The sequence below is a fragment of the Falco biarmicus genome, chromosome 6 (genome assembly GCF_023638135.1).
Source record: "Falco biarmicus isolate bFalBia1 chromosome 6, bFalBia1.pri, whole genome shotgun sequence".
Lineage (NCBI taxonomy): Eukaryota > Metazoa > Chordata > Aves > Falconiformes > Falconidae > Falco > Falco biarmicus.
Genome location: NC_079293.1, coordinates 16,129,349 through 16,152,717, shown reverse-complemented (window position 1 = coordinate 16,152,717; position 23,369 = coordinate 16,129,349). Strand labels below are relative to the sequence as shown.

The following is a 23,369-nucleotide window of genomic DNA, read 5'->3' as shown; positions in this document are numbered from 1 at the left end:
AATTTCCTACATACACAGTCACAGCAAATATGGAAAGTGCTATTAGCGCCAAAGGCTCTGTTTGTTGTCCCTGTTCTCCCTCGAACATATCTTAAGGAAATATTCCCCCAGGCTGTCAGCTCGAACAGCTTGCTGAGATAAACACCGTGATATATCCAGACTGTCAGACCATTGGACTGTTCCAAAAAGAGTGTCTGGAGAAAATCCAACTTAAATGAAATCAAAAAGGCCCAACTTTCCTAATGTATAGGCTTAATTACTTCAATAGAAATAAACAAGTAGATTTGTTGTAAAAGCACGTAACCACAAAAACCTTACTTGTGAGCAACATTGTGCAAATTTTTTTTAAATGATTCATCTTTAGGATTACTCCTGTAATACTGAAATACCATCTACTTGGATTATATATTGCCTAAGTGCCAATTATGAATGTTAAACCTGCCAAGTGATGATTACAGCATGTGTCCATACAAGATCATGACTTCTTCAGTCATGAAAAATCATTCTTTAGCAGATCTCCAAAGTTTTAACACATATTGGGCATAAAATACATTATAGATACAAATGTTTTATTGAACAGACAGAAACAACATGAGGAATTCACTGAATTTTCCCAATAAACAACTGAAAAAGCATTTCTCAATGTTTGGTTGCATTTGTGAAGCATCAGTAGTAGTTTTCTACTCCCTTTAACAGTCCACAGCCAATGCATCTTATCAGAGTACTACAAAGAAACTGAAATTACCTTCTCTTCTAAGAGCATTTTTAGGAGATGAAAATGGAAAACAACTTTCATTATCACTAAATCACAAGGACAAGATCCAGCCCAAGATCATGATGCTACACCAGAAACCTTTAGCACACTACACATTGCACATGAAGTGCTCATTTACATTAATTGGTGAAAAGGTCTGTGCTAAATCCTCATAATGAATTCAGAGAATTTTTTATAAATATGCATGACCAAAGAAACCAAACAAATATTAAGAATCCACTGTAAAGCCTCAGTTTTGATAATGTGCTAGAGCAACACACATAAATTTCCAGTAATAATCTTAATACTGTATCACTCTTCAACCACTTCATTCCACTCAAAGCCACAAACACATCAAATACAGCTCCAGCACATCAGCACAGAAATTGCCACAGCAGAAAGGTTCCCCTCTCTAGCACAAAGCACAGGTCTGTTTCATGAATCTTCCACTACAACAGGGTTCTTTACGTGCTATATGCCAGCAGTGGAGTGCTCAAATGTATGCTGTGACCGAGCAGGCCCAGGCCATGGAAACAGAACAAGCTTCTTGACTGCACTATTGAGTGAAACTTGAACACAGGGCAGAAACATAGAACCATAGAACCATTTAGGTTGGAAAAGACCTTTAAGTTCATTGAGTTCAATCATAACCCAGCACTGCCAAGTCCATCACTAAACCACATCCCTAAGCACCAACTGCATCTACACATTTTTTAAACACCTCCGGGATGGTGATTCCACCACCTCCCTGGGCAGCCTGTTCCAATGCTTCACCACCCTTTCAGTGAACAAATTTTTCCCAATATCCAATCTAAACCTCCCCTGGTCCAGCTTGAGGCTGTTTCCTCTTTACTTGTCGCTTGTCATCTGGGCAAAGAGACCTTCCCTCCCTGCCTACAGCATCCTTTCAGGTAGTTGGAGAGAGCAATAAGGTCCCCTCTAAGCCTCCTTTCATCCACAACCCAGTTCCCTCAGCCACCCCTCATAAGACCTGTGCTCCAGACCCTTTACCAGCCTTGTGGCCCTTCTCTGGACACGCTCCAGCACCTCTACATCCCTCTTGAAGTGAGGGGCCCAAAACTGAACACAGGATTTGAGACGTGGCCTCACCAGTGCTGAGTACAGGGGGACAATCACTTCCCTTGTCCTGTTGGCCACAATGTTTCTGATACCAGCCAGGATGCTATTGGCCTTCTTGGCCACCCCAGCTGGCTCATGTTCAGTCGGCTGTTGGCAGGCATCCCTAGGTCCTTTTCCACCCAGCAGCTTTCCAGCCACTCTTCTCCAAACCTGTAGCATTTCTGGGGCTTGTTATGACCCAAGTGCAGGACCTGGCACTTCTTGTTGAACCTCATGCAATTGGCCTCGGCCCATCGGTCCAGATCCCTCTGCAGAGCCTTCCTGATCAACAGTCCCCCTTTAACCTGGTGGTGTCTGCAAACTTGCTGAGGGTGCACTTGATCCCATTGTCCAGATTGCCAATAAAGATACTAACCAGAACAGGCCCCAGTACTGAGCCCTGGGGAACACCACTTGTGACCTGTCACCAGCTGGATGTAACTCCATTCACCACCACTCTTCCAGTTTGGCTGTCCAGGCAGCTTTTAACCCAGCAAACAGTACACCCATCCAAGCCACAAGCAGCCAGGTCCTCCAGGAGAATGCTGTGGGAAACTGTGTCAAAGACTTTACTGAGGTCCAGGTAGACACCATACACAACCTCTTCCTCATCCACTAGGTGGGTCATCTTGTAGAAGGAGATCAGGTTTGTCAAGCAGGACCTGCCTTTCACAAACCCACGCTGGCTGGGCCTGATCTCCCACTTGTCCTGCTCATGCCATGTGATGGCATTCAGGATGATCTGCTCCATAAACTTCCCTGGCACCAAGGTCAGGCTGACAGGCCTGTAGTTTCCCAGATCCTCTTTCCTGCCCTTCTTGTAGATGGGTGTCACATGGTTAACCACTAGTCTTCTGGGACCTCCCTGGTTAGCCAGGATCATTTATAAATGACAGAGAGTGGCTTGACACACTCTTCCACCAGCTCCTTCAGTACCCTTGGGTGGATCCCATCCTGCCCCATAGACTGATGCATGTCCAAGTGGAGCAGCAGGTCACTAACCATTCCCTCCTGAACTGTTGGGACTTCTTCTGTTCCTCATCCCCGTCTTCCAGCTCAGGGGGCTGAGTACCCAGAGGGTAACTGGTCTTGCTATTAAAGACTGAGGCAAAGACAGCACTGAGTACCTCGGCCTTCTGCTCATCCTTTGTGGCAACGTTCTCTGCCCCATCCAATAAAGGACAGAGATTCTCCTTGGCCCTCCTTTTGTTTCTAATGCATTTGTAAAAACATTTTTTGTTATCTTTTATGTCAGTAGCCAGCCTGAATTCTTGCTGGGCTTTTGCCTCTCTAGTCTTCTCCCCGAATAACCTCATGGCATCCTTATAGTCGTCCAGAGTTGCCTGCCTCTTCTTCCAAAGGTGGTGAACTCTCCTTTTTTTCCCCCCCGAGTTCCAGCCAAAGCTCTCTGTTCAGCCAGGCTGGTCTTCTTTCCCTGTCTTGTCTTTTGGCACATGGGGACAGCCCCTCCTGCGCCTTTAAGACTATCTTCTTGAAGAATGTCCAGCCCTCCTGGACCCCCTGACCCTTCAGGGCTGTCTCTCAGGGACTCTGTCAACCAGTCTCCCAAACAGGCCAAAGTCTGCCTATGAACTAACATTAAACAGTCATGAGACTTTTTAAAGGACTGAACAAAACAAAGCAGTTTGAAAACAGATTTTGACTGAAGACATCCATCAAACAATAAAGATGAAAATATGCCAGAGTGGAGAATAAACAAGACCAAGCCACTGAAATGAAGCTGACATAGTAAAATTTGACAAGAGCAAGAAACCAAGTTATTTAGAATTTCATATACACAAAGAAATTATCATCAGTGGAGAAACATAAAGCAGCACTCATTTGAATTGTAACTATTAATGAAATTTACGATTTCCAGGTAGCGCAAAATTTAAGACATTATACATCTCCTTTGCAATATAAATACTATGAGGAGTTTGAACTAGCTAAAAAAAACCCAAATAAAGGATCTTCTATTAAAAGCCTCCTTTTCCTATTAAATTCTTACCTCAAGATGTGAAAACCTGTATTTTGTAGTTTACGACCTCCTTTGCATCACAGTATGAAATTTCACCCAGTGACTCTACTGAAGCCAGTAACTTCTATTTGTCATAACGTGAATTTGCCAGCCTTTTACCATCCATTCCACCTTACTCTTCGAATTAGGAAACTTTTAGAAGCTTGTATTTTTCCCTTGTGAGATACCACTGATCTACTTTTTGAGTTAAATAGGGAGTCCTTTACATGTTTTACTGTTTCCAGTTTTTGAACACTTTTTCCAGCTTTGCATTCTCACCAAGACATCACTAAGACATGGCTGTGTACAGAAACAATTAACGCTGTCCTGCAGTTGCTTCTACTCCATCACCCTGTTCACCCAAAACCCAGATCATAGGATCCGAGAAACACCATGGCACTGAACCTAACGTGAAGAGTGAAAGAAGGGCTGAGTAGGAGCAGCAAGTGTAAAGGCAGGAGTAACAGGGCACATGAAAAATGCCACACATAAGCTCCAGACATATGGTTGTTTTTTTAATATCAAAAAATAAGGTAACTTGAGAAGTCTGTGGTCAACAGAACTGCATATGGTATTTCAATAGTATCGATGCTATTTAAAAATAAAAATCCCTCCTCCTTACAATTTCATGCTATATATCTAGGATCACGTAAGGGTCATTTTTACTGTTACTATAACACAGCCCTGGGAGTTCATATTGACTTACTTGTCCATTAGAATCCCTGGACCCTATTTAGAGTAACAGAAACTTTCTGAAAAACTTACAAATCTTGCTTGTGTTCCTGTTTCTAGCTGCATGACTTTGCAAGTGTCTGTACTAAAACACGTCTGAGTGAAGACAAGTTACTAAACAATCTAGGTGATTCTGCACAACTGTGTCGACATCATTGTTACATGCTATCCATTAGTTTTTGCACCAGTCACACTTGTCTTTTTCAGTGATCTTTGATTGCACTCCTTTGATAAAACTGTTTGAAAACATGGACATTTAGTGTGTGTTACGGCATTACAGTTGCCTTAATGCCAACCTCGTAACCTTATCAAGCCATTAAGTCAGCTCTCTTTACAATAACTATTTCCCTTAGAACTACATTGATTTGCATTAATTATATTATTATCCTTTAATTCTTTTTTGTTTTAATCAGCTTAATCATGTATGAGTTTTCTGTTAGATGAGTCTAACCCGGTCACAGTCAACACACTTCACCTTTTTAAACATTGGCATGACACGGGCATAAATACAGCCTTCAGAGATTTTACCAAAAAAGCTAAGTCAATATCAGCAAATCAAAGATCTACCCAGCAAACCCTCAAGCGTGTATGGACATGGCATCAATAACTATGTAAAATTCCCTATTCCATTCAAATTTTAAATAGGATTAGCCCACATAAACGCAGCGAAACTATATCCAAACAATTTAAATTCAGATTCTATTATGTCTCTCTGGTATACAATTGCTTGGATTTTTTACGCGCATGTAGTGATACAGCAGATTCAGATGAATGTCAGGAACAACCGACTTCTGTCTATAGGGACTTAAGAATTTAAGTGTCTGCAACACACAAGCACATTAAGAATCACTATTTTTATTTAGTCTTTGAGAAACATTTCTATTAGTTGATACATAAAGATACATATTTCAAACATAAAAATAATATTTTAAAGTTTAGCTTTCATGAATCATAGAGGCAGCACTCTCAAACCAGAACAGATGTACTAGCAAGAAATTAAAACAAACCACTTCAAAGTGATGCATGGACAGCACATTGCTTCCTAATTTTATTAGGATTCCTCTTCTTGGCAAAAATGTCTAAGAAAGCATATGAAGTATGTAGACTTTTACATAAAGAAAGTGAAAAGGAGATTTTTTTTCACTATTGTACTTCAGAGAACAAGGCAACGCCAAGTTATCAGAGATTACAAAATAGCAGGTTTTATAAAACAAAAGACAGTAATTATAAGGTATAACTTATCATTTGGTTTTTTGAAACTTCAGTATTCTTTAAATTGACTGGTTTAATGCACAGCTTCCTATTAAAACTTTCCAAATATATTGATAATAGTCAAGCAGGTAAGGGCTGGACACTTCCGTTATGCCCAAATTTTATTTTTGACTCATATTGCCTCAAAAATATATTTAAATTTTTTCCTACTATAGCCTCTTATCATAAAAGTTATATTAATCTTCCTAATACCACAACAATGGTGGTGATCACATCTTTGCTTCACAAACTGATTAATATCAGTCTCTTCTCAATTCACCACACATTTCTCTTTACAACTTTTTTTTTTTTTTTTACCTTTAAATTTTTTCAGGGGTCTTGTCTCTTTCTGTTAGTTTCTGTGCCTTCAACCCACCTTGGTTCATCACTTCAGTAGCTGGCACCTTGTAACTATCCACTTGCCTATCTCTCCCATCTTTGACTTTGTCCTATGTTATATGAAATAGCAGACCATGTATTGCAGTCTGCTTCTAACGCTCCGAGTATCTCTTGTCCTCTCACAGTATAAGACACAGGAACTGCACCTTACGTGCCAACTAGTGTGACATAATTAATCACAGCTAGGGGGTCCAGACAGAGACTATCATAATAAAAATCAATATTAAATAGGTAAAATGACACAGGCATTCTTTCCTCAAAAAAACCCAACACCCAAACAACATGTGGTTTTAGACTACAATATTTCTGAGCTAAATCATTTCTTCTTAGGGTATCTAATTACAAAGAACTGCCAATGACTCTTATTTCCAGTGTAAACTACTGTGCTACAGTACCGAAAGGATGCTGCAGTAGAAAGCAATTTGATCCTAAAATCCTAATCAGTTTAATGTGCAATGAAACAGTAAACAAAAGCTTGCATTGCTGGGAGCAAAAAAGCCCCCAAAAACCAACAGCATGGATTAAAGCAGGTAAAGAGCTGTTTAATCCGTTTCAGAACTCTATCCAGAGCAAATTCCTCAAGCTTTATTGACAAGACAGAAGCTGTGTTGACTCTCTCCCACCCTGCCCCAGGCAAACCTTCCTAATATTGTAACCATCGGCAAATACACCATATTCCAAGCAGCCATTTACCTTGGGATCATCTTCCTATTTTACAGGATTCTGAGTACATTTTCAAGAAGTTTTAAATGGAGAAGTGGAAACTGCTGCAAGTTCACCAGACGTGTGCCCTGAGTCAGTCAATAAATATATAAGGAAACTGTAAATAAGCACACCCCAGATAAGCTAATTATACTATCCTAGCAGAGACATGGCTCCTGGTCAGAAATTAGCTTATGCGCACCTGAAGCCAGGTGGAGTGCAAGGTAACATAGACATGTTCTGACATGTTCTGAATAACAACTCTAGCGTCAGTTACCATGGAAACCTCCTCTGAACAAAACATGGTTTCTGCAGGTTATAAAAAATTAAAATTTGGGCAAAACCACAAACCAGCCATGCCTTTGTACAAGCAAACACAAACGGCCGAGATTCAGAACTGTTTATTTTTGAGATAAAAAAAGCAATTTCTGCAGACTCTTGTAATCTGTATAGTTGCAATAACAACACGTGCAGAAGAAAGGGTTAACCACTTAAACATAACTAGGGCAGTATCAGACTAACTGAAGCTAAAAATAGCCTACTATTTAATAAAGCTAGCGCTGACCCACATTTTAAGGTGTTTTCCAGGTTGACGGTGTCCAGCTGGGGACTGGCTCCCCCGTCTCCCTCAGCTGCAGACGGCAGGGATACCGCAGGTGTTTCCCACCGCCGGGTCCCACCTCGGGAAGCCTGCCTTGCAACCCCCGGGCCTCGGCAGGCAGTGTTCCCTAGGACGGGGCGGCAGAGTCCATGTTGTGTCCCACACCGCTTCTGGCCTACTGGGCCGACCTCCCATCTGTAAAACCAGAAATCACGGTTTTTATCTCGACTTATAAGCGCAGAATAATCTGCGAACGAAACGCATTAAGAGCTTCCGAATAGCATTAAACAAGCAAAAGAGGTTTTGCAACCCGAGCGCGGAGGGCTTGGGAATTACCACGCGTGCAGAGCGCCGGCCGGCGCCGCGCTGCGCCCCTGACGGCGGCGGGCCGCAATACGCCACCCGCGCCCCGCCACCCCGAGCGAGCGGCCCTCCCGCCGCCCCCCGCCTGCCCGCGCCGCCTTCCCCTCTGCCCCGCCGGGCCTCTGCCCTCCGGCATCCCCCTCCGCCAACAGCCGGGCTGCAGCGGCCGCGGAGCGCCAGCCGGCCGCCCTGCACCGGAGGCCCGGGGAAGAGTCTAGAACTCGCCGCCCCTAGAGGAGCCGGAGGCTGCGCCAGGGGCCTCCCGGCGAAGTCGCGGCGGGCGGGACTCCCGCGCAGGGCGGCCCCGGCCCAGCCCCGGCCCGGCCCCTGGCGGCGGTCCCGCGCCCGCCCGCGCGTCCCGCGCTGCCCCCGCCGCGCCGCGCCCCTCCCCGGCCCCACCGCCACCGGCTTCATTCACTAACCGGTTCTCGCCGGCTGCCTCCGCCTCTCGGCTCCCTCGCGCCTCCGCCCGGCCCGCCAGCGCCACGCCTCGCTCCCGCCCCGGACGCGCTGGCGGCGCCGCTAATTGGACGGGCGCGACGCTCGTCACTGACGTGCGTGACTGAGGGGCGCTTGTGCGGGAGGCGGCGCCGAGTGTCCCTCCCGGTGCAGCCGCGTCCGCTCCGCGCCAGCCCGCAGAGCCGCCCGCCGCCGCAGCTGTATGGTCCATCCCCGCTCCGCCGCCGAACCCCCTCCGGCAGCTCCGCGGCCTCCAGCGCCTCCGCGTCCTCCTGGTTCTGCTCCTCCTGCCCCCGGCGGTGGCGCCCGCACCCCGGCTGTATGATCAGGCTACAGTCTTCAATGAGTAACCATATTCCTGTGAGTGCTGCCCGCCCCCCCGCGCCCGGGTCCGTGTCCCCCAGCCCCTCGCCCCGCCGGGCGTACGCCCCGCCGCCTGTGCCCGGCTCCCGCGCCTGTGTCCCGTCCCCCCCCCCCCCCCCCGCCCTCGCCCCCCTCCCCCGTCTCCTCCATGTTGTCTCTTTGTTCTGTTGCCCGGGCCACGCCGGCTCCGGGCGGCTGCTCGCAGCGCCGGGTTGCGGCTCCCCTTAGGCGTGCCGCAAGGGAGGCGGACCGGCCCGCCCGCAGCGCGGCTCGGCCTTCCTCCCGCCCCCGGAGCCCCTCTCCTGCTCTGGGCTGCCACTGCCCCTTCTCGCCGTCTCTGCTGGGAGAGTAGGAGGGGGCGACCTGGCCGCGGCTCCTGAGCGGCCCGGCCCGGGCACAAAGCCGCTTTGTGAGCCTGGCGGCCGCCGGCCCCACCCGCCCGGGCCTTCCCCGCGCCGCGGTCTGGCGGCGTCCGTCGGGTCGTGCCGGGGCGGGAAGCCGCCGGGAAGGGCAGCCGCCCCTGCAGCCGGGGCTCCCGCGCCCCTGGGCCGCGTCAGGCCGGTGGCGCGGCGGCGGCGGGGTCCGGGAGCCCCCTGCCGGGGGGAGGCCGGGGCCGGGCGGCGGCTCCGGGGGACAAGATGGCTCCGCGTCGAGAGCCTGATCGAAGCGTGATGCGAACCCGTGACCGCCGCAGCTGGGGCGACGGCTGGGCCCGCGGGGCGGTGTCACGGCCGGGACAGCGTCTCCTCGCTGGGGGAACGCGGGCGAGCCGAGGGCCCGGCGCCCCGCGGCGGATTGACGCGGCGCTCGGGGCTTTCCGGGCAAGCCGGGGCTTGCCCGTGGGCGCCCGCCGGCCCGGTGGTGCGGCGCTGGCGGCCGGCTTGGCTGGCTGGGGCGGCCGCGCTCGCCCCCGCCGCGGCCCCACGTGCGCGGCCGCCGCCGGGGCAGGGCAGCCGGGCGGCCGCTTTGTTTGCGGCGTGCCCGGGCGGGCAGTCAGAGCCGGCTGCGAGCGAGGACGTGAGTCCTTTCCGAAATGAGCTTGATGCAGCAGAGGTGGGGTGCGCCCGAGCTCCCGTATGCAGCCGGCCTTGTTGAGGCTGGGCTTTTAGATGGCTCCTCAACGGGAGAAAAAGTCCGCAGAGGAGTCATTTTGAAGTACACGTGGAAGTGGATGTTTCTGTAACAGTATGCTGTCGACCCCCAGAAGCTCACGAATGCGAAGTACCTGAATTTTGACCTAACCTGCTTTTAAGACCTTGCATTTGGCTTTTCAAGGAAGGCATTTCCTTCTGGAGGTGCGTCACAGTTCAGCGTTAGAAGTTTTTGCTTTTCCTCATATGTGTGCGTTTTGAGTTTTTTTGAACTCCCTTAGTAATCTCTGTTTCTGTGCTGCCTACCATCTATAACCATTAAGCACAGCGTGTATTTAAGTACAAGCAATGCAAGGCTTGCCGATGGTAGTATGCCCTACAAAAGCAGGGAAGCAAGAAAGGCAAAGCCTCATCAAAATCGGGTAATCTGTGGTAGTAGAGGTGGGGTTGGTGGTTATGCATGGGTCTCGATTGCTGCCTGGTAGCCAGCTACACACGTTGCAGATATTATGAGCTGACAAATGCAGTCTCTCCGGTGCTAGGGTCCTGTGAGTCTGGTGTTTCTTACTGCTTCTGAAGACAACTTTCCAATATGTCTACCTGCATCTGCAGAGTCTTTCCAAACCAGTGACTCAGAAGTATGAGCCGTGTCTCCTTGTAATCTCATAAAGCTGTCATCAAAACACCTGAAGAAGACACTTAAATGTCAACTCTTATTATTCCATTGATGGAACAGCAAAGAGGTTTGAAATTGTCTTACAGGAACAAAATCATTTCAGGGGAAAATGTGGAAGAAGCAATACAGAAATTGCACGACCATGGGAGGAAACATGAGAGTGAGAAAGAAAAGTGACAGATATAGCAGGAGCCAAGGGAGAAGGATGTCATTGTCTTACCAAAACTAGAAGTGTCAGTAAGGTAGTAAATAAATAGAATTCAGCTTTATCTAATAACTTCTGTCTTGTGAAACCTTCCTGTTCTAACAGAATATGTGCCGCGGAAGAGTGTTGGATCCGGTGTGTAGGCTGACTGTATGTGATCACTTCTTTTAAAGATAACCAAGAATGCCCAATTCAGGGTATGACTGAGTTCTAAACTAGTAGCAGATTGTCACCTTATTTAAAAAAACTTAAACTCATTCTATCAGATCAGTACAAGAGGTACTTCTGTGTTAAATGTAAGTCAGTAACTCCTTACAGCTTTCTTCACAGATCCAGCTCTTGTTTGGCACTCATACCTTTATTAGACACAATAAAATACAGCAATAACTGTCTTTGCATGCGTACGCTAAATTTCTTGTGTTACTGTTTAAAACGTAATGGAATAATTTTTGAGTACAATGACAGGATTTACGTAGTTTGCTGCTGTAGTGACAGTGTTCAGTAATTTTGAGAGTGACTGCTTTCAGAAACTCCAGAGGATACATTAGACAAGGGTATGGAATGGCTTCTGTGATATCGTATTTTCCCTGATACCTGTTAAGGCTTCTTTCCGTGGGTTGGTTTTGTTGGGTTTTTTTCATGGTACAAGCAGAAGAACTAGGAACACGGTCACATGGCCTCAGTTTCATCATCTCTGGAAGTTGCATTGACTTGTTATACAGGAAATTTTGAGATAATTTTTTCTTCCCCGTAAGCTGTGTGTACTTGAACCACAAAAAAATGCTTCCTTGACAGAGCATGTTGTAACAAATTTATGATAAGCCTTTGGAATCTCCCATCTGTGATACATCAGTGTATTTTCTGAGGCCTTGGGTCGCTTTCTGTGGTCCAAAACAGGTAGTGTTATCACGGTGGGTATCATAGTAAGGCATTCATGTGTCCAGTAGATAGAAGATGCATCTTGTCAACAATACCCAACGAAAGTGTGCCTCTGCCTTGCATAATGGCTCTGCAGTTTGTGCCCTTTACTCGCCCACTCCTCCTTCTCTGCCTTAGCAGTTGCTGCTTAGGCCTTGAGTATTGAGAGAAATTCAGGAGTATTTGTTCCTCTGTCCTTCAGTAACTTTTTGTTGGGTAGCAAGTTAGAATAATTAATTTATTTGTAGGTGTTCTTAAATTGTAATGAAATGTTGTTAGTTTTCTAGTTTTGATCATGTGGTTTCGTTGGGTGAGTGTGTGGCAAGTCTTGACTTCAGAGAACGTGACACCACCACATAGTTGGTTCTGGGTATAAATGTTTCTGCTGTCAGAACAGGTGGATTGGGCAAGTGTGAACCATCTCGCATGTTTTCTGAAGGTAAACTGTTATGTAACTGTATAAATCAGTGCTTTTGTTCACATGCTTCTCAAGATGCTGCAGCATTGTGAACAAGAATGTCAGCAGCATGGGATAAACTTACACCTCTCTGCTTTCCACATACCAGTAATGATCTAAAAGATTACTTTCATAAGCGGTTTTTACCAGACAGGTCATTTTTCAAACCCATAATTAGCATACATGTGAATCTGCTTGTCAGTGAAGACAGATAGTTTAGCTTCCTGTCCCGAAGAAGGGCATGAATTAAAGCTTTTCTTTTCAAGATGTCTTCCTCTTGCTTGAATAAACTATGCTCTAATGTCTCCTAGCATAAATGGTAGTAGATTGTACAATTATCACTAGCATGATTTGGATGGGATACCTTCTCTTAATAGGCATATTAACCTTAGTTTTGTTTTCTAAGTTTGTTTTGATGGATCTAACAGTCTAAACATTGTTTGACTTTCTGTTACTGATAGAAACTGCAGCTGCTGTTTCCAAAACTCTTAAGGAAAACGCATATGTAAATTGAAAAGAATACGGTGGAGTACCCAACTTGATGGTACAAATGATGAGTTGGTGTCTTTCTGCTAAAGAAACTTCTGCATACAATACTATGCGTTGGAGTTTTACTTACGCAGCCTTACGCTTTCATATGCTATCTTGACTTTGTTGATAGCTTACTTACTAAGCAGTTAACTGAGACCATACAGTAATTTTAAAATGGTATTTCCAAGCCTTTCAAAAGTTGCTTACATCATTTGAGTTCCCCCTAAGCCCCAAGGTGATCTTAATTACTGCAACAGTCTTTACAGCCGATTTTTTGTCTTCCAGGTCTTTTTGCTGAGGATAGGTGAAGCCTTGTACTCTGGCTTAATGCCATAACAAACAGCATGACAGTGTACTACTTGTCTTTAATTTTCGTTTGACTCCCAGAACAGAACTAAATTGGGTTGGCAGAGCTGTCTTGGGATGGTACAGTGTGTTGCTGCCTAAAGGAGTTGCTCTGCATGTGGAGCTTTCTGGCTAGCAAGGGTGAGAAGTGATGGCATCAAAGGAAAATGTGAGCTTTGCTCCTTTGTAATGTGGCAGCAGCAGTTGCCAAGGCAAACAGTGAGACTCAAATGCATGCTTGGTTAAGTCCTTAGTTGTGTGAATTAGTAAGGTGCTGATGTGTCTAATTGCTAACTGTTAAGTCAGTATTAACAGAATTAATTCATTTGTGGGGGTTAATTACACAGAGAACTCAAACTTAACATTGTATAATGTACTTGCTTCACCTTTGTATAAGAATTTGAACTGTGCATCCAGTCTCTAGATGTGATTAACAGTCTGCATTAAAAAAGTAGGATTTATTATTTAACTAATGCTGTGCTGCCCGACCTCCTCCTTACCCCCATTATGAGTTTGTCTGGTACTGTATTGAGTAGTCCTAGTTGTGTACTAAGGGCAGCCTGTCTGCCAGACTGGATGAATCCTCCTTACTTCTTACTTCCTACCTGCCCCAGTATGTTAACTGTTTCCAATTACTCTACATTCTTTATTCCCAAAAATCTCCATCTTCCAGATTGAAAGGTCTGTGTTTTACCCTTACCTTTACTTTTTTTTTTCTGACCCCATTCTATCTCCTCAAACTCACTTGCATGCTTTTCTGTTTTTGACAGCTTAAATTCCCTCATTCTCTACCAGGGAAAAGGACAGGTTATGATTCCTGTCAGCAATCTTAAATAGAAATGAACATGAGATCTGCCAGTACATGCAAAAAGCAGTACGAGAGCTTGTGCAGCTGTATCTGCTTAAAGCTGCCCTGTCCCTTTTTGCTGTTCTGCTTCTTAAGCTAATTGAAATTGACTTTAAATAAGCTATCTTAGATTCTTTTTTGTTGTTGTTGCTATTTTAGGTGTACGCTAGCTCTGGTCCTAGGAGTCTTGAGTCTTTTTAATGCATACTTACCTTCTTCTGCTGGGGTATGGCTGGTGTGTCAGATGACAATTCTTGGAGTTCTTGCGAGTCTGAATTCTACTGGTTCCTGTTACTCTGTTGCCTTAGACTTCAGAGGATCCTTCTTACTCCTTTTTCACACCTATTAGTTTTAGAGTTCTCGCTGCCCCTCAAATTATCAGAAATAAAAACTGAATTTTTTTTTTGCAAGTAACTGGCAAACCTAATCCTACGGTCTTTACAGAAACGGTGATGGTATTGTCTTTGTAGTGGCAGCTAAGTGCATGTGAAATCATCCAATTAGTTTGTTTCTGCTGACTTCTTTCTCATATTTGTTGGGTGGGGTGGTGGTGGTGAGGGTTTTTTTGGTTTTTTTGCAAGCTGTGTCTGTGATTAAGGCACATCCTTACATTTCTTACCCAGAAGCTGTCTGAAAACATGAAAAGGATGCCTGGAGGTGTTTGGTCTGCTTTTTCTAAAGGTCCTTTGCAACACTGTGATGCGGTTCTACTCATCTGCTACAGTCCAATCTCAATGATTTTTATGTTCTCTGATACTACTACTCTGTTACTGAATTTCCTCTCTTCTGGATTTACCAATGGAGCAAAGCCATGTCTACAACATAAAACATTGCTGCAGTTCTTTAAACTGTAGTTCACTTAAAGAACTCCCGTACTGCTAAATGACGTTTGAAGTTCTCTTCTAACCCAAACTATTCTGTGATTCTATACTGCTTAGAAAATTCAACAATTATTAGACTGCTGGTCTGTTGTGACTTCTGCTTAATGCTAATCGTTGTTAGAGTTGTAGATGGTTTAGTGCCTGTGGTGGAGTCTTGGTCTGACTCGGAATCCTAGATGGCAGTTAGTAACTGTGACTTACTTGCATGTAGCTTTGTCTTCTGGCCCTTTGGTAAAGAATAGCCAATGTCTTCACATAATCAGGACTTACTGTGCAGTTGTCTTTAGGACCTGATTTTTTGAATTTTCCTCATGGTTTGGAAGCTTTTCAGCACAGGCTGCTGGTTTGCTTTGAATGGGAAGGTTTGAGTGTAGACCACTGAAATATTGTCTCTTTCCCTTTATTTTCTTGTGTATGATTGCCCTGATGATATATGTGGATGGATGCATAGAGCTGGTTTGGAGTTTTAAAAAAAATCTGAACATTGCTACAATGAAGTTACAGCTTCTGTTTGCTAGAAACCAGATTTATGAAGGCAAAGAACTGATAATTCTGTGTCCCAGCCAGAAAATAACTTTTTTTTAAAAAAAAATCACGCTTTTAAGAAAGAGTAAGTCTGTTATAGCAATTCTGTGTGTTTAGCACATTTGAATTGGTATTTTAATACATTTCAAGTTTTGGTGTTGAAAATAAATTTAGTTAATACAAACTTTCCATATAGGGTTGCTTCAAGTACTCCCTGCTAAGAAAGGTAACACGACTCTATTATGCAAACCTGATTCTTAGATTATGAAATAAACCTTGTGAAACTACTTAGTTGTTCTGGTTTTATTTTTTTCATTTTATAATGCTTGGTGTCTTCAGAATAACCTTGCTCCACCTGTGCTCATGGTTTGTGTTTTGTGGTTTTTTTCTCCTCTCTTTACAGCAGTTCTGTGGTGTTCTTGGTCACACATTTATGGAGTTTCTGAAGGGCAGTGGAGACTACTGCCAGGCACAGCACGACCTCTATGCAGACAAGTGAACTGTAGAAATTCATTACTACTCCACCAAGAAGCCCCCCTAAGAGTGGTTGACCAGGATAAGAAGTATTGAATTGAAATTGGCAGAGCATTTAACAACAGAATTCAGACCTGGATGGGGTAAACCTCAGTGCACTGCCTTTCTTTTGCCTCAGTATTACTGGATTGAAGAATTGCTGCTTCTTGTTAGGAGGTTCATTTCATTTCCCATTGCTCCCAACTTCATACTTCCAAGCACTGAGAATTTCACGTGGAGTATAGTGAAGTAGACTTCAGTTTCTCTACATCACTTCTGTATTAGAATTTTTTTTGAATCCTTTCATAATCTTGTTGCATGTTTAATTAAATCAATATGGCCCGAATGAACCGCCCAGCTCCTGTGGAAATCACTTACAAGAACATGAGATTCCTAATCACACACAATCCAACCAATGCAACCTTAAACAAATTTATTGAGGTAAGGCCAGGACAGAATTCTTACTGATGTACTTTTTTACTGCCTGAACAGCATGCTATATTAATAATTTCTTTCTCTACTAATTGATAACAGCTGTGGAAGCCATATGAAGAGGTACTGAGACTGTTCATACGTACATTGACTTATTTCAAATACTGATGCCATGTTTCAAAGACCTACGAACAAATCTATTCAGATATAGTTTGGCCTTCACAAAAACGTACTTCTGAACATGAAGCAAAGAAATAATTATACTGTCTAGTACATTGTTTATATCTGCAAACAGGAATTATCTGGCAGTAGGGACTCACATTTGGATCCATCTAAAGTGGTGTAACATTTCCTTGCACCTATTGCATAGTGAGTAAAAAGAAAATAATTCACTGTACATTGTGGATTAGAACCTTAGGAACAAATAACAGGATTGCAATATGCTTTCACTGCCTATCTCCTTTCAGTATCAGCACATCATGGTTCTAGTGTAGCTTAAGAGAATCCTCTGAGTGTCAGTGTCTACCTGAGTGAAGTTTGTGGTGGTAGGCTTGCTCTGCATCCAGAGCTGCTGAAGCTACTTTTAAGTATTTTGGTACATGCTGAAATTGTGGTTTGGCATATATAGCCAATATGTGAATTTATGATCTAAACCTTGCACCTGGCATGTTGGAGTTATAAAATGCACAGTTAGAAGTGTATGCATGTATGCTAACAGGAGGTTCCTCCAAAGTTACCTCCTTGTAAGGTCTAAGCATTAATATTTTAGGTGTATTATACCTCTGTTGCATTCAGTGTGGGATAATGTACAAGAAATACAGTGATACAGCATTTGTTTGCTGTTATAATCTCACAACTAGATGAAGTATGCTGAGGTTATGTTTCAGTCACTACCATTGACAGTTAGTGTGAATGATGAATTATTGCAGGGAGGATGAAGAGTGACTGTGGGGTTTTTTTGTTTGGTTTTGTGGTTGGTTTTTTTTTAAATTGAGGCTAGTAGAAAAATGAAAAGTTAAATTTTTATTGTTCTCTAGTTATGGTAATTCAGGAGCTGGAATAAATTATTGTCTTGTGCTCATAAACAGTAAGACGCCTTACAAACCTGTTTCAAGTAGAGGGAGAGAAGGGGAAGCTCTAAACCCCTCCAAACTCCTAGTGAAGCATGTAGATTTGCAAACCAGGAAGCTTCCTGTTCCTTTAAAAGGAATGGTCTTTTGGAGATGGACTAATTATTTCATCAATATCTAGAACTGACTTTAAAAGAAAAAAGTTTGGTCCAACATAACAAAACTTAAATCTTCAGCTATGTTTGCAGAAGAGCTTAAAGGTATCTCGCAATAGCACGCAGGGTTTAATTTATTTCAGCTTTCTGTGTTCTATGCAGGGTGGCAAACATTTGCATGAGTGTACTTACTGAAAAATGTGGAATGAGTTAATAAGCTAACGTGTTGAGAAAATTAAACAGTAAATTAAATCAATTTACTCTTTACAGCAGGTTTTTTTTCACTCCCTAGGAACTTAAGAAATACGGTGTTACGACAGTGGTAAGAGTGTGTGAAGCTACTTATGACACTGCTCCGGTGGAAAAAGAAGGCATTCAGGTTTTGGTAAGTAGTGTAGAAGTAGAGTTTAAAAATAACCCACCCCCTGCCAAAAAAACTTTCTTTTCACACCACCTAATTAATTCTACAAGTGTATTCCAGCAGTGATGGAGGCAAAAGCTGAATAGACATCCTTTCTTGTCAGGAAAAAAACCTGGTTTTGGACAAAACCACTTGCTCAATGCAAACAGATTGAAAGGAATATATTCGTAATATTGCTATGGTTATTCTGTTGGAAAACCATAACCTTGAGTAGTTCCCTTGGCAGTCAGCTCTTTTGTGTGTTCTCCTATATCCTAGGATTGGCCCTTTGATGACGGTGCTCCACCATCCAACCAGATTGTTGATGATTGGCTAAACCTCCTTAAAGTTAAGTTTCGTGAAGAACCTGGTTGTTGTATCGCTGTACACTGTGTTGCTGGTCTTGGAAGGTAGGTAAAGTTTTAAAAGATCTGTTGAATTGCCATCCCTGGTCAGACTTGTTAAGATCTAGTACAAAAGTTTGAGGCAAATGTAAAATAGTCACATATCCTGTATTGGAATGACCTTAGAAGTAGTTCAAACAGCAGGAAACTGTCGTATGTATATATTGGCCTTAAAGGCATTTTAGTCCACAGATGATGCGATTATCACAGCTCTCGCACAAAAACTGCTGAATGAAGTAAACAAGTATATTCCTGTACCAAGTATATGAATGAGTGTCCCATTGATATTTTTTGTCTTGCTGTGTTGTCTTATGGATTTCTTCTCTATATGTCTTTCTAATGCATTTGGGTTTTAGTGACCCACCTGTAAGTTTCCTCTTCATCTCCTTTTCAGCAGTATTGCCAGTCTCTTTGTACCAAGGTATCATTAGTGGCTAATGGTTACAAGTGGGATGTTCTGGCACATGAAGACCAACTTGCATCTACCACGTATTTGAGGGATGAAGAGTGTTCTCCGGAGTCCCGAAGCTCCATTTCTGATTCATCTCTTAACACTGTGGCTCAACATTTTTATGGATAATACTAAATATTCTCTTCAGCCCCATTCCCTCTGTCTGCTGCCACTGTCTTAAACAAAATAACAGCTCTGAGAACATAATGGTTTTGCTGCTGTTGTTCTAGACTACCTGAGAATTAGACCTGCTCAAAAAGCAGTTGCCATATTCTAGCCATGGATTTCAGCATATCCAATATAAAATGGAGGTTTCGTGTCTTGCTGTCCTAAAGCCTGGCTTATCCACTGTTTGCATTATGGCTTCACACATAACAAAGTTTACTGTAGTGGTGAACGCTACCAAAAGAAGGCTGCTTTGGCTGTTGATATAGCTGTTGGATTTTTGCTCAAAATTGGGCAGTTAACTAGTTGAAAAGAAGATTCCAGCTTCTTATCATATAAGGTTTTTTAAATCCCTGAACATAGAAAACCACCTAAGCTGGCTATTAGATGCACATTGTTGCTCGTGTGTGGAATGGGGGCTCATCTTGATATTTTTTTAGCCATAAATTACTAAGGTATTTGAGTTTGATTTGTATCAAAGCTTTCCCAACTGAAAACTGTATTCTGTCAGAAGAAGAATACTGTGGCAAGCAAGGAAATCCTCAGGGGTGTGCAGCAGCCTGTGGATTGCAACTGTTCCTAAAATTTGTGACGCTAGTTCTAAGACCTGTGAGTTTTCTGTTGAGCCTGACCCCTCTTCTGACATGCTTTGGAGTCCTGACTGCTTCTAAGGATGCTTCTTTGTGGGAATAGAAACCCATATGCAACTCTTTTCCAGACTCAGTTGGCTTTGAAACAAAGGGGTAAAGATTACTTGCATTTTATTCCTGCTGTCCTCTTCTGTACTGAAAGTCAGGTGAACAAAGCTAAGGTTGGCTAAAGTTAATTAAAACTCTTCTTAATAAGGACAGGTAGCTCAAAAACAGATGGTATAATGGTTCAGTTAATGTAGAAATGCCTTTTGCCTGTGTTCTTTTCTTCCCCAGGGAAGAAACATCAGATACACGGAAGGACAGAAAAGAGAACTGGGGAAAGTAAACTTTTTTTTTCCGAAGTATGCATTGGCAAGTGCTAAACTGAATATATATATATTATTTTTGTTTACCAGAGCTCCAGTCTTAGTTGCTCTTGCGCTGATAGAATGTGGAATGAAGTATGAAGATGCAGTGCAGTTCATAAGACAGTAAGTATGAAGCTAACTTCTAGCTCGGGGTCCTCAAACTTTTTAAACAGGGGGCCGGTGTGCGGATGAAGTGGCAGGCAGTCATCTGCGGCTGCTTGGTCCCCCCCCCCAACCCCCGGGGGAAGGGGGGGGGGGGTTGGTTCTCTAAGTACCAGGGGCCAGATTGAGGGCCCTGGGGGGCTGTATCCAGCCTGCGGGCTGTAGTTTGAGGACCCCTGGTCTAGCTGTTTCCAAGATTTAACACACTAATACATCCTTGAGCACTAAAGGAAATTCTGAATGCTGTTGTCTTTTACTCTTTTTCTGTAAGATATTTAGTACATCTGAACTTTCTAACACACATAGTGCAAGTATAGGACTTGGTCTGTGGGATGGGTATTTTCTGTTCCTGTGGAAACCAGAATCAGTAAGTAATTATTTGAGCCAGTTTGTTTAAAAAAAAACCCAAAAATAACCCACTAACATTCAGTTACATCTGCAGGGTTATCTTTATTTATACTTATAAGAGAGAGGATACTTTTGAAGTGTAGGTTCTGTCTGCTAGCTAGACTTAACACTCATTCATGTTTGTGGATCCTTTCTTCTGTATTGGATCAAAGTGTGCTAAATGGTTCCTCCTAGTCTTTTCTGGTAGTCTATCAAAGAAAAATATTTCTTTGTGGAATTTTTAACAAATGTATCTAAGTGGAATGAGAACAATTTTAGTCTCAGCACCTTAATTTTGCAGGTTTCAACTATATTATAAAGAAGCTGTAGCTCATAAATAAACAGTACCAACATAACTTCTTGCATAGTTGCCAAGCATTTAAAGCATTAAATTCAGCTTGTATATCTTAACAGGCTGGTGTATACAAACTGAAGAGTAGGAAGCCTGGTAGATATTCCAAACCATCAACAAAAATTTACCCTTCTCTCACACGCTTCTGGTGTGTGAAAACCAAGAAAGCTCAATCTCTCTTCAGCTTCTTATTATGGGGAGTTACAATGTTTATGTACTTCCTTAATATTGTAGTATTCCTCATAATTATTTCAAGAGACTGAATAACTTCAGCTTTCTTAAGACTACCATCTCACATCTGCTCTATAACTTCCTTTTGAAGTTTTGTCTAAAGATATAAGATGTTTGGGTTGTGTCTATCAGAGGCTAAAACATTGTCTAAAATGTTATGTGCTCCTTTGAGCCTGTAGTCTAATAAGGTATTTCTGAAAGGAAGCTACCACCCTCTTTCCTGGCACTTATATTTTAATTATTCTTATTTTGGTTACAGTCTTAAATTAATAATTGGTTTTAAGTGACCTAAAAATATTTTTCTCTAGTGATATTATTTCACCAGGAAGTAGATTAATATTCTGTTTAAAATATTTTTTCCTCTGTCTAGGAAGCGGCGTGGAGCTTTTAACAGCAAGCAACTTCTGTACTTGGAGAAATACCGCCCCAAGATGCGTCTGCGCTTTAAAGACTCCAATGGTCACCGAAATAATTGTTGTATTCAGTAAAGCTCAACAGCCTATAGTACTTCTTTGGGAATAAAGGATGGAAACTAGAATTAAGCAGACTGCATGCCAAAGACATCAGTCTGATATTTTTTTAGTAGTTAAGGAAGCTTCCTTAGGAGTATTTAATAGGCTAAAGGCTTAGTAGAAATGCAATGTCTATGTTTAGGTAAATATCCATCTGTTTGGAGACCCAGTAAATGTTTTTGCTGTACCCAGTTTCTGAGCTGTCTCCTTGTTTGTTAATTATGTAATTCAGTTCAGCTATCCTTTAATCATGCCATTGAGTCTTACCCACCTAGTTTCAACTACTAAAAATTGGGGTACTAAAATAAATCGGTCTGTAGAGATTAGGTGCCAAAATACCCAGCATATCAGCTACATGTTTTTCCTTATAAATGATCATAGTTGTGATAATGTGAGAACTGCCAGCTTATCTGGACCTTACTATCTTTTGGGTTTTTTCTACAGTCATTTCAATATGGAAGAATACGGCCTCTAAGGTAGTCTTGCCTGCTCACTGTATGTTTTGTCTCCCACAATCGCACTAGAATTATCAGGATTTGCACAGTCTTGTCTTTTTAATACTATGAACTACAGCAACTTTTTACCCCAGCATCTGTACTTTTCTGTTACCTGATCCTGTCCATTTTACAAATCATTACTCTCTGGTTATTCATATAGAAAATCTTTTAAATTGTACAGAAGCACACAAGTCTTTAATGTCTCCAGACAAAAAGCCTTACAGTAAAATTAATGTTGGCACTTCATGTGCAACTTAACAGAGGGCCTGAAAAGGTTGGGAGGGGCTATTTAATATTTCTAGTAAAATGTTGCCTTTGTCTTGTGCAGGAAGTATAGAATATGCCCTTTACTTTAGTAAATATTTTTTTAAAACGTAGAAATGCTTTGTTATTGTAGCTAAAAATTCTTAATTGGAGGATTTCTGAAAAATCTTGTAGTTTCTTTTACTGTACTTATTGAAAGTTGTTTACCAACTATTGCTTTGTTGAAAGTGTGATTTTTATTTTTTTCTCTTGTTTTTCTTGAGTTTCTGCTATGACTTGGGCAGACCTCTGTAATATTTTGTATGCCTTTCAAGCTGCGTAACTTAATATTTGGATACTTGATAATTTGTTTTATTATGTAATTGATAAAATGGTGATGTGTATTAATGTTAGTTCAACCATATATTTATACTGTCTTGGGAATGTGTGGTTATAGTTCTGTGGGAGAAATAATTTTGCCAGTGTTCACCAGCTTGTAAAATCTAGTGCGAGAGCTTAAACATCTAAATAAATACTGAAATGCACTTAAATCTGCTGAAATGCTCATGACTTTCACTTATTTTTGTGTACTTTGTCAGCAATCTTGAGGTGCCTAAATTCAGAATCTATCCAGGCATCTGTTTTCTTCTTTTAAATCTTGGCCTGAATGTCTCCTTCGCTGTAATGTTTGTTGTTTGTTTTACTCATAAATAAATGTGGACAAAAATTAATAGTAGAAAGTAAGGTATTTCTTTATGTAGCTTACTTGTGATTTCCCTTCCCCAGTACTAAAATAAGTTACTTGCATAGTGTTATTGAAACTGTCTTTGTAGTGAATGCAGCGGAGTATGCAATCTGTAAAGTCTGGAGAACACTTGTATCAGTAGCATTAGAATTTAATTCCCACATAGTATGATACAATGCTTCTTTGTCAACACTGAAGCTATGTCCAAACAGAAGATAGAGTAAAAAATTGAGCTGACTTGTGTGTGAGTTTCCAGGGTAGTAAACAAATTTCCTAATAACTGGAAAATACTAAGTAGCCAGCTGAGGTGCTGTTCTTCTTGCTGATTATAAATAAGCTCAGGCCCAGTTCTGCTGAGAATTAAGCTATGTTTAAATGTGTCTTGCCCTTCTAAATGGTGAGATAGGATGCTAT

The 23,369-nt window shown here is 42.7% G+C and overlaps 2 protein-coding genes across 2 annotated transcripts; both read left to right on the top strand.

The window, feature by feature from the left end:
• The first annotated feature begins 8,509 nt into the window (after positions 1-8,509).
• Positions 8,510-15,779, top strand: LOC130151318 (uncharacterized). Its single transcript, XM_056343448.1, has 2 exons — positions 8,510-8,757; positions 15,640-15,779. The coding sequence occupies exons 1-2, from the start codon at positions 8,719-8,721 to the stop codon at positions 15,733-15,735; spliced, it is 135 nt and encodes a 44-aa protein (XP_056199423.1). The 5' UTR covers positions 8,510-8,718; the 3' UTR covers positions 15,736-15,779.
• A 270-nt stretch (positions 15,780-16,049) lies between these two features.
• PTP4A1 (protein tyrosine phosphatase 4A1) lies at positions 16,050-22,941 on the top strand. Its single transcript, XM_056343447.1, has 5 exons — positions 16,050-16,190; positions 17,699-17,791; positions 18,086-18,216; positions 19,875-19,949; positions 21,329-22,941. The coding sequence occupies exons 1-5, from the start codon at positions 16,086-16,088 to the stop codon at positions 21,444-21,446; spliced, it is 522 nt and encodes a 173-aa protein (XP_056199422.1). The 5' UTR covers positions 16,050-16,085; the 3' UTR covers positions 21,447-22,941.
• The last annotated feature ends 428 nt before the right edge of the window (positions 22,942-23,369 follow it).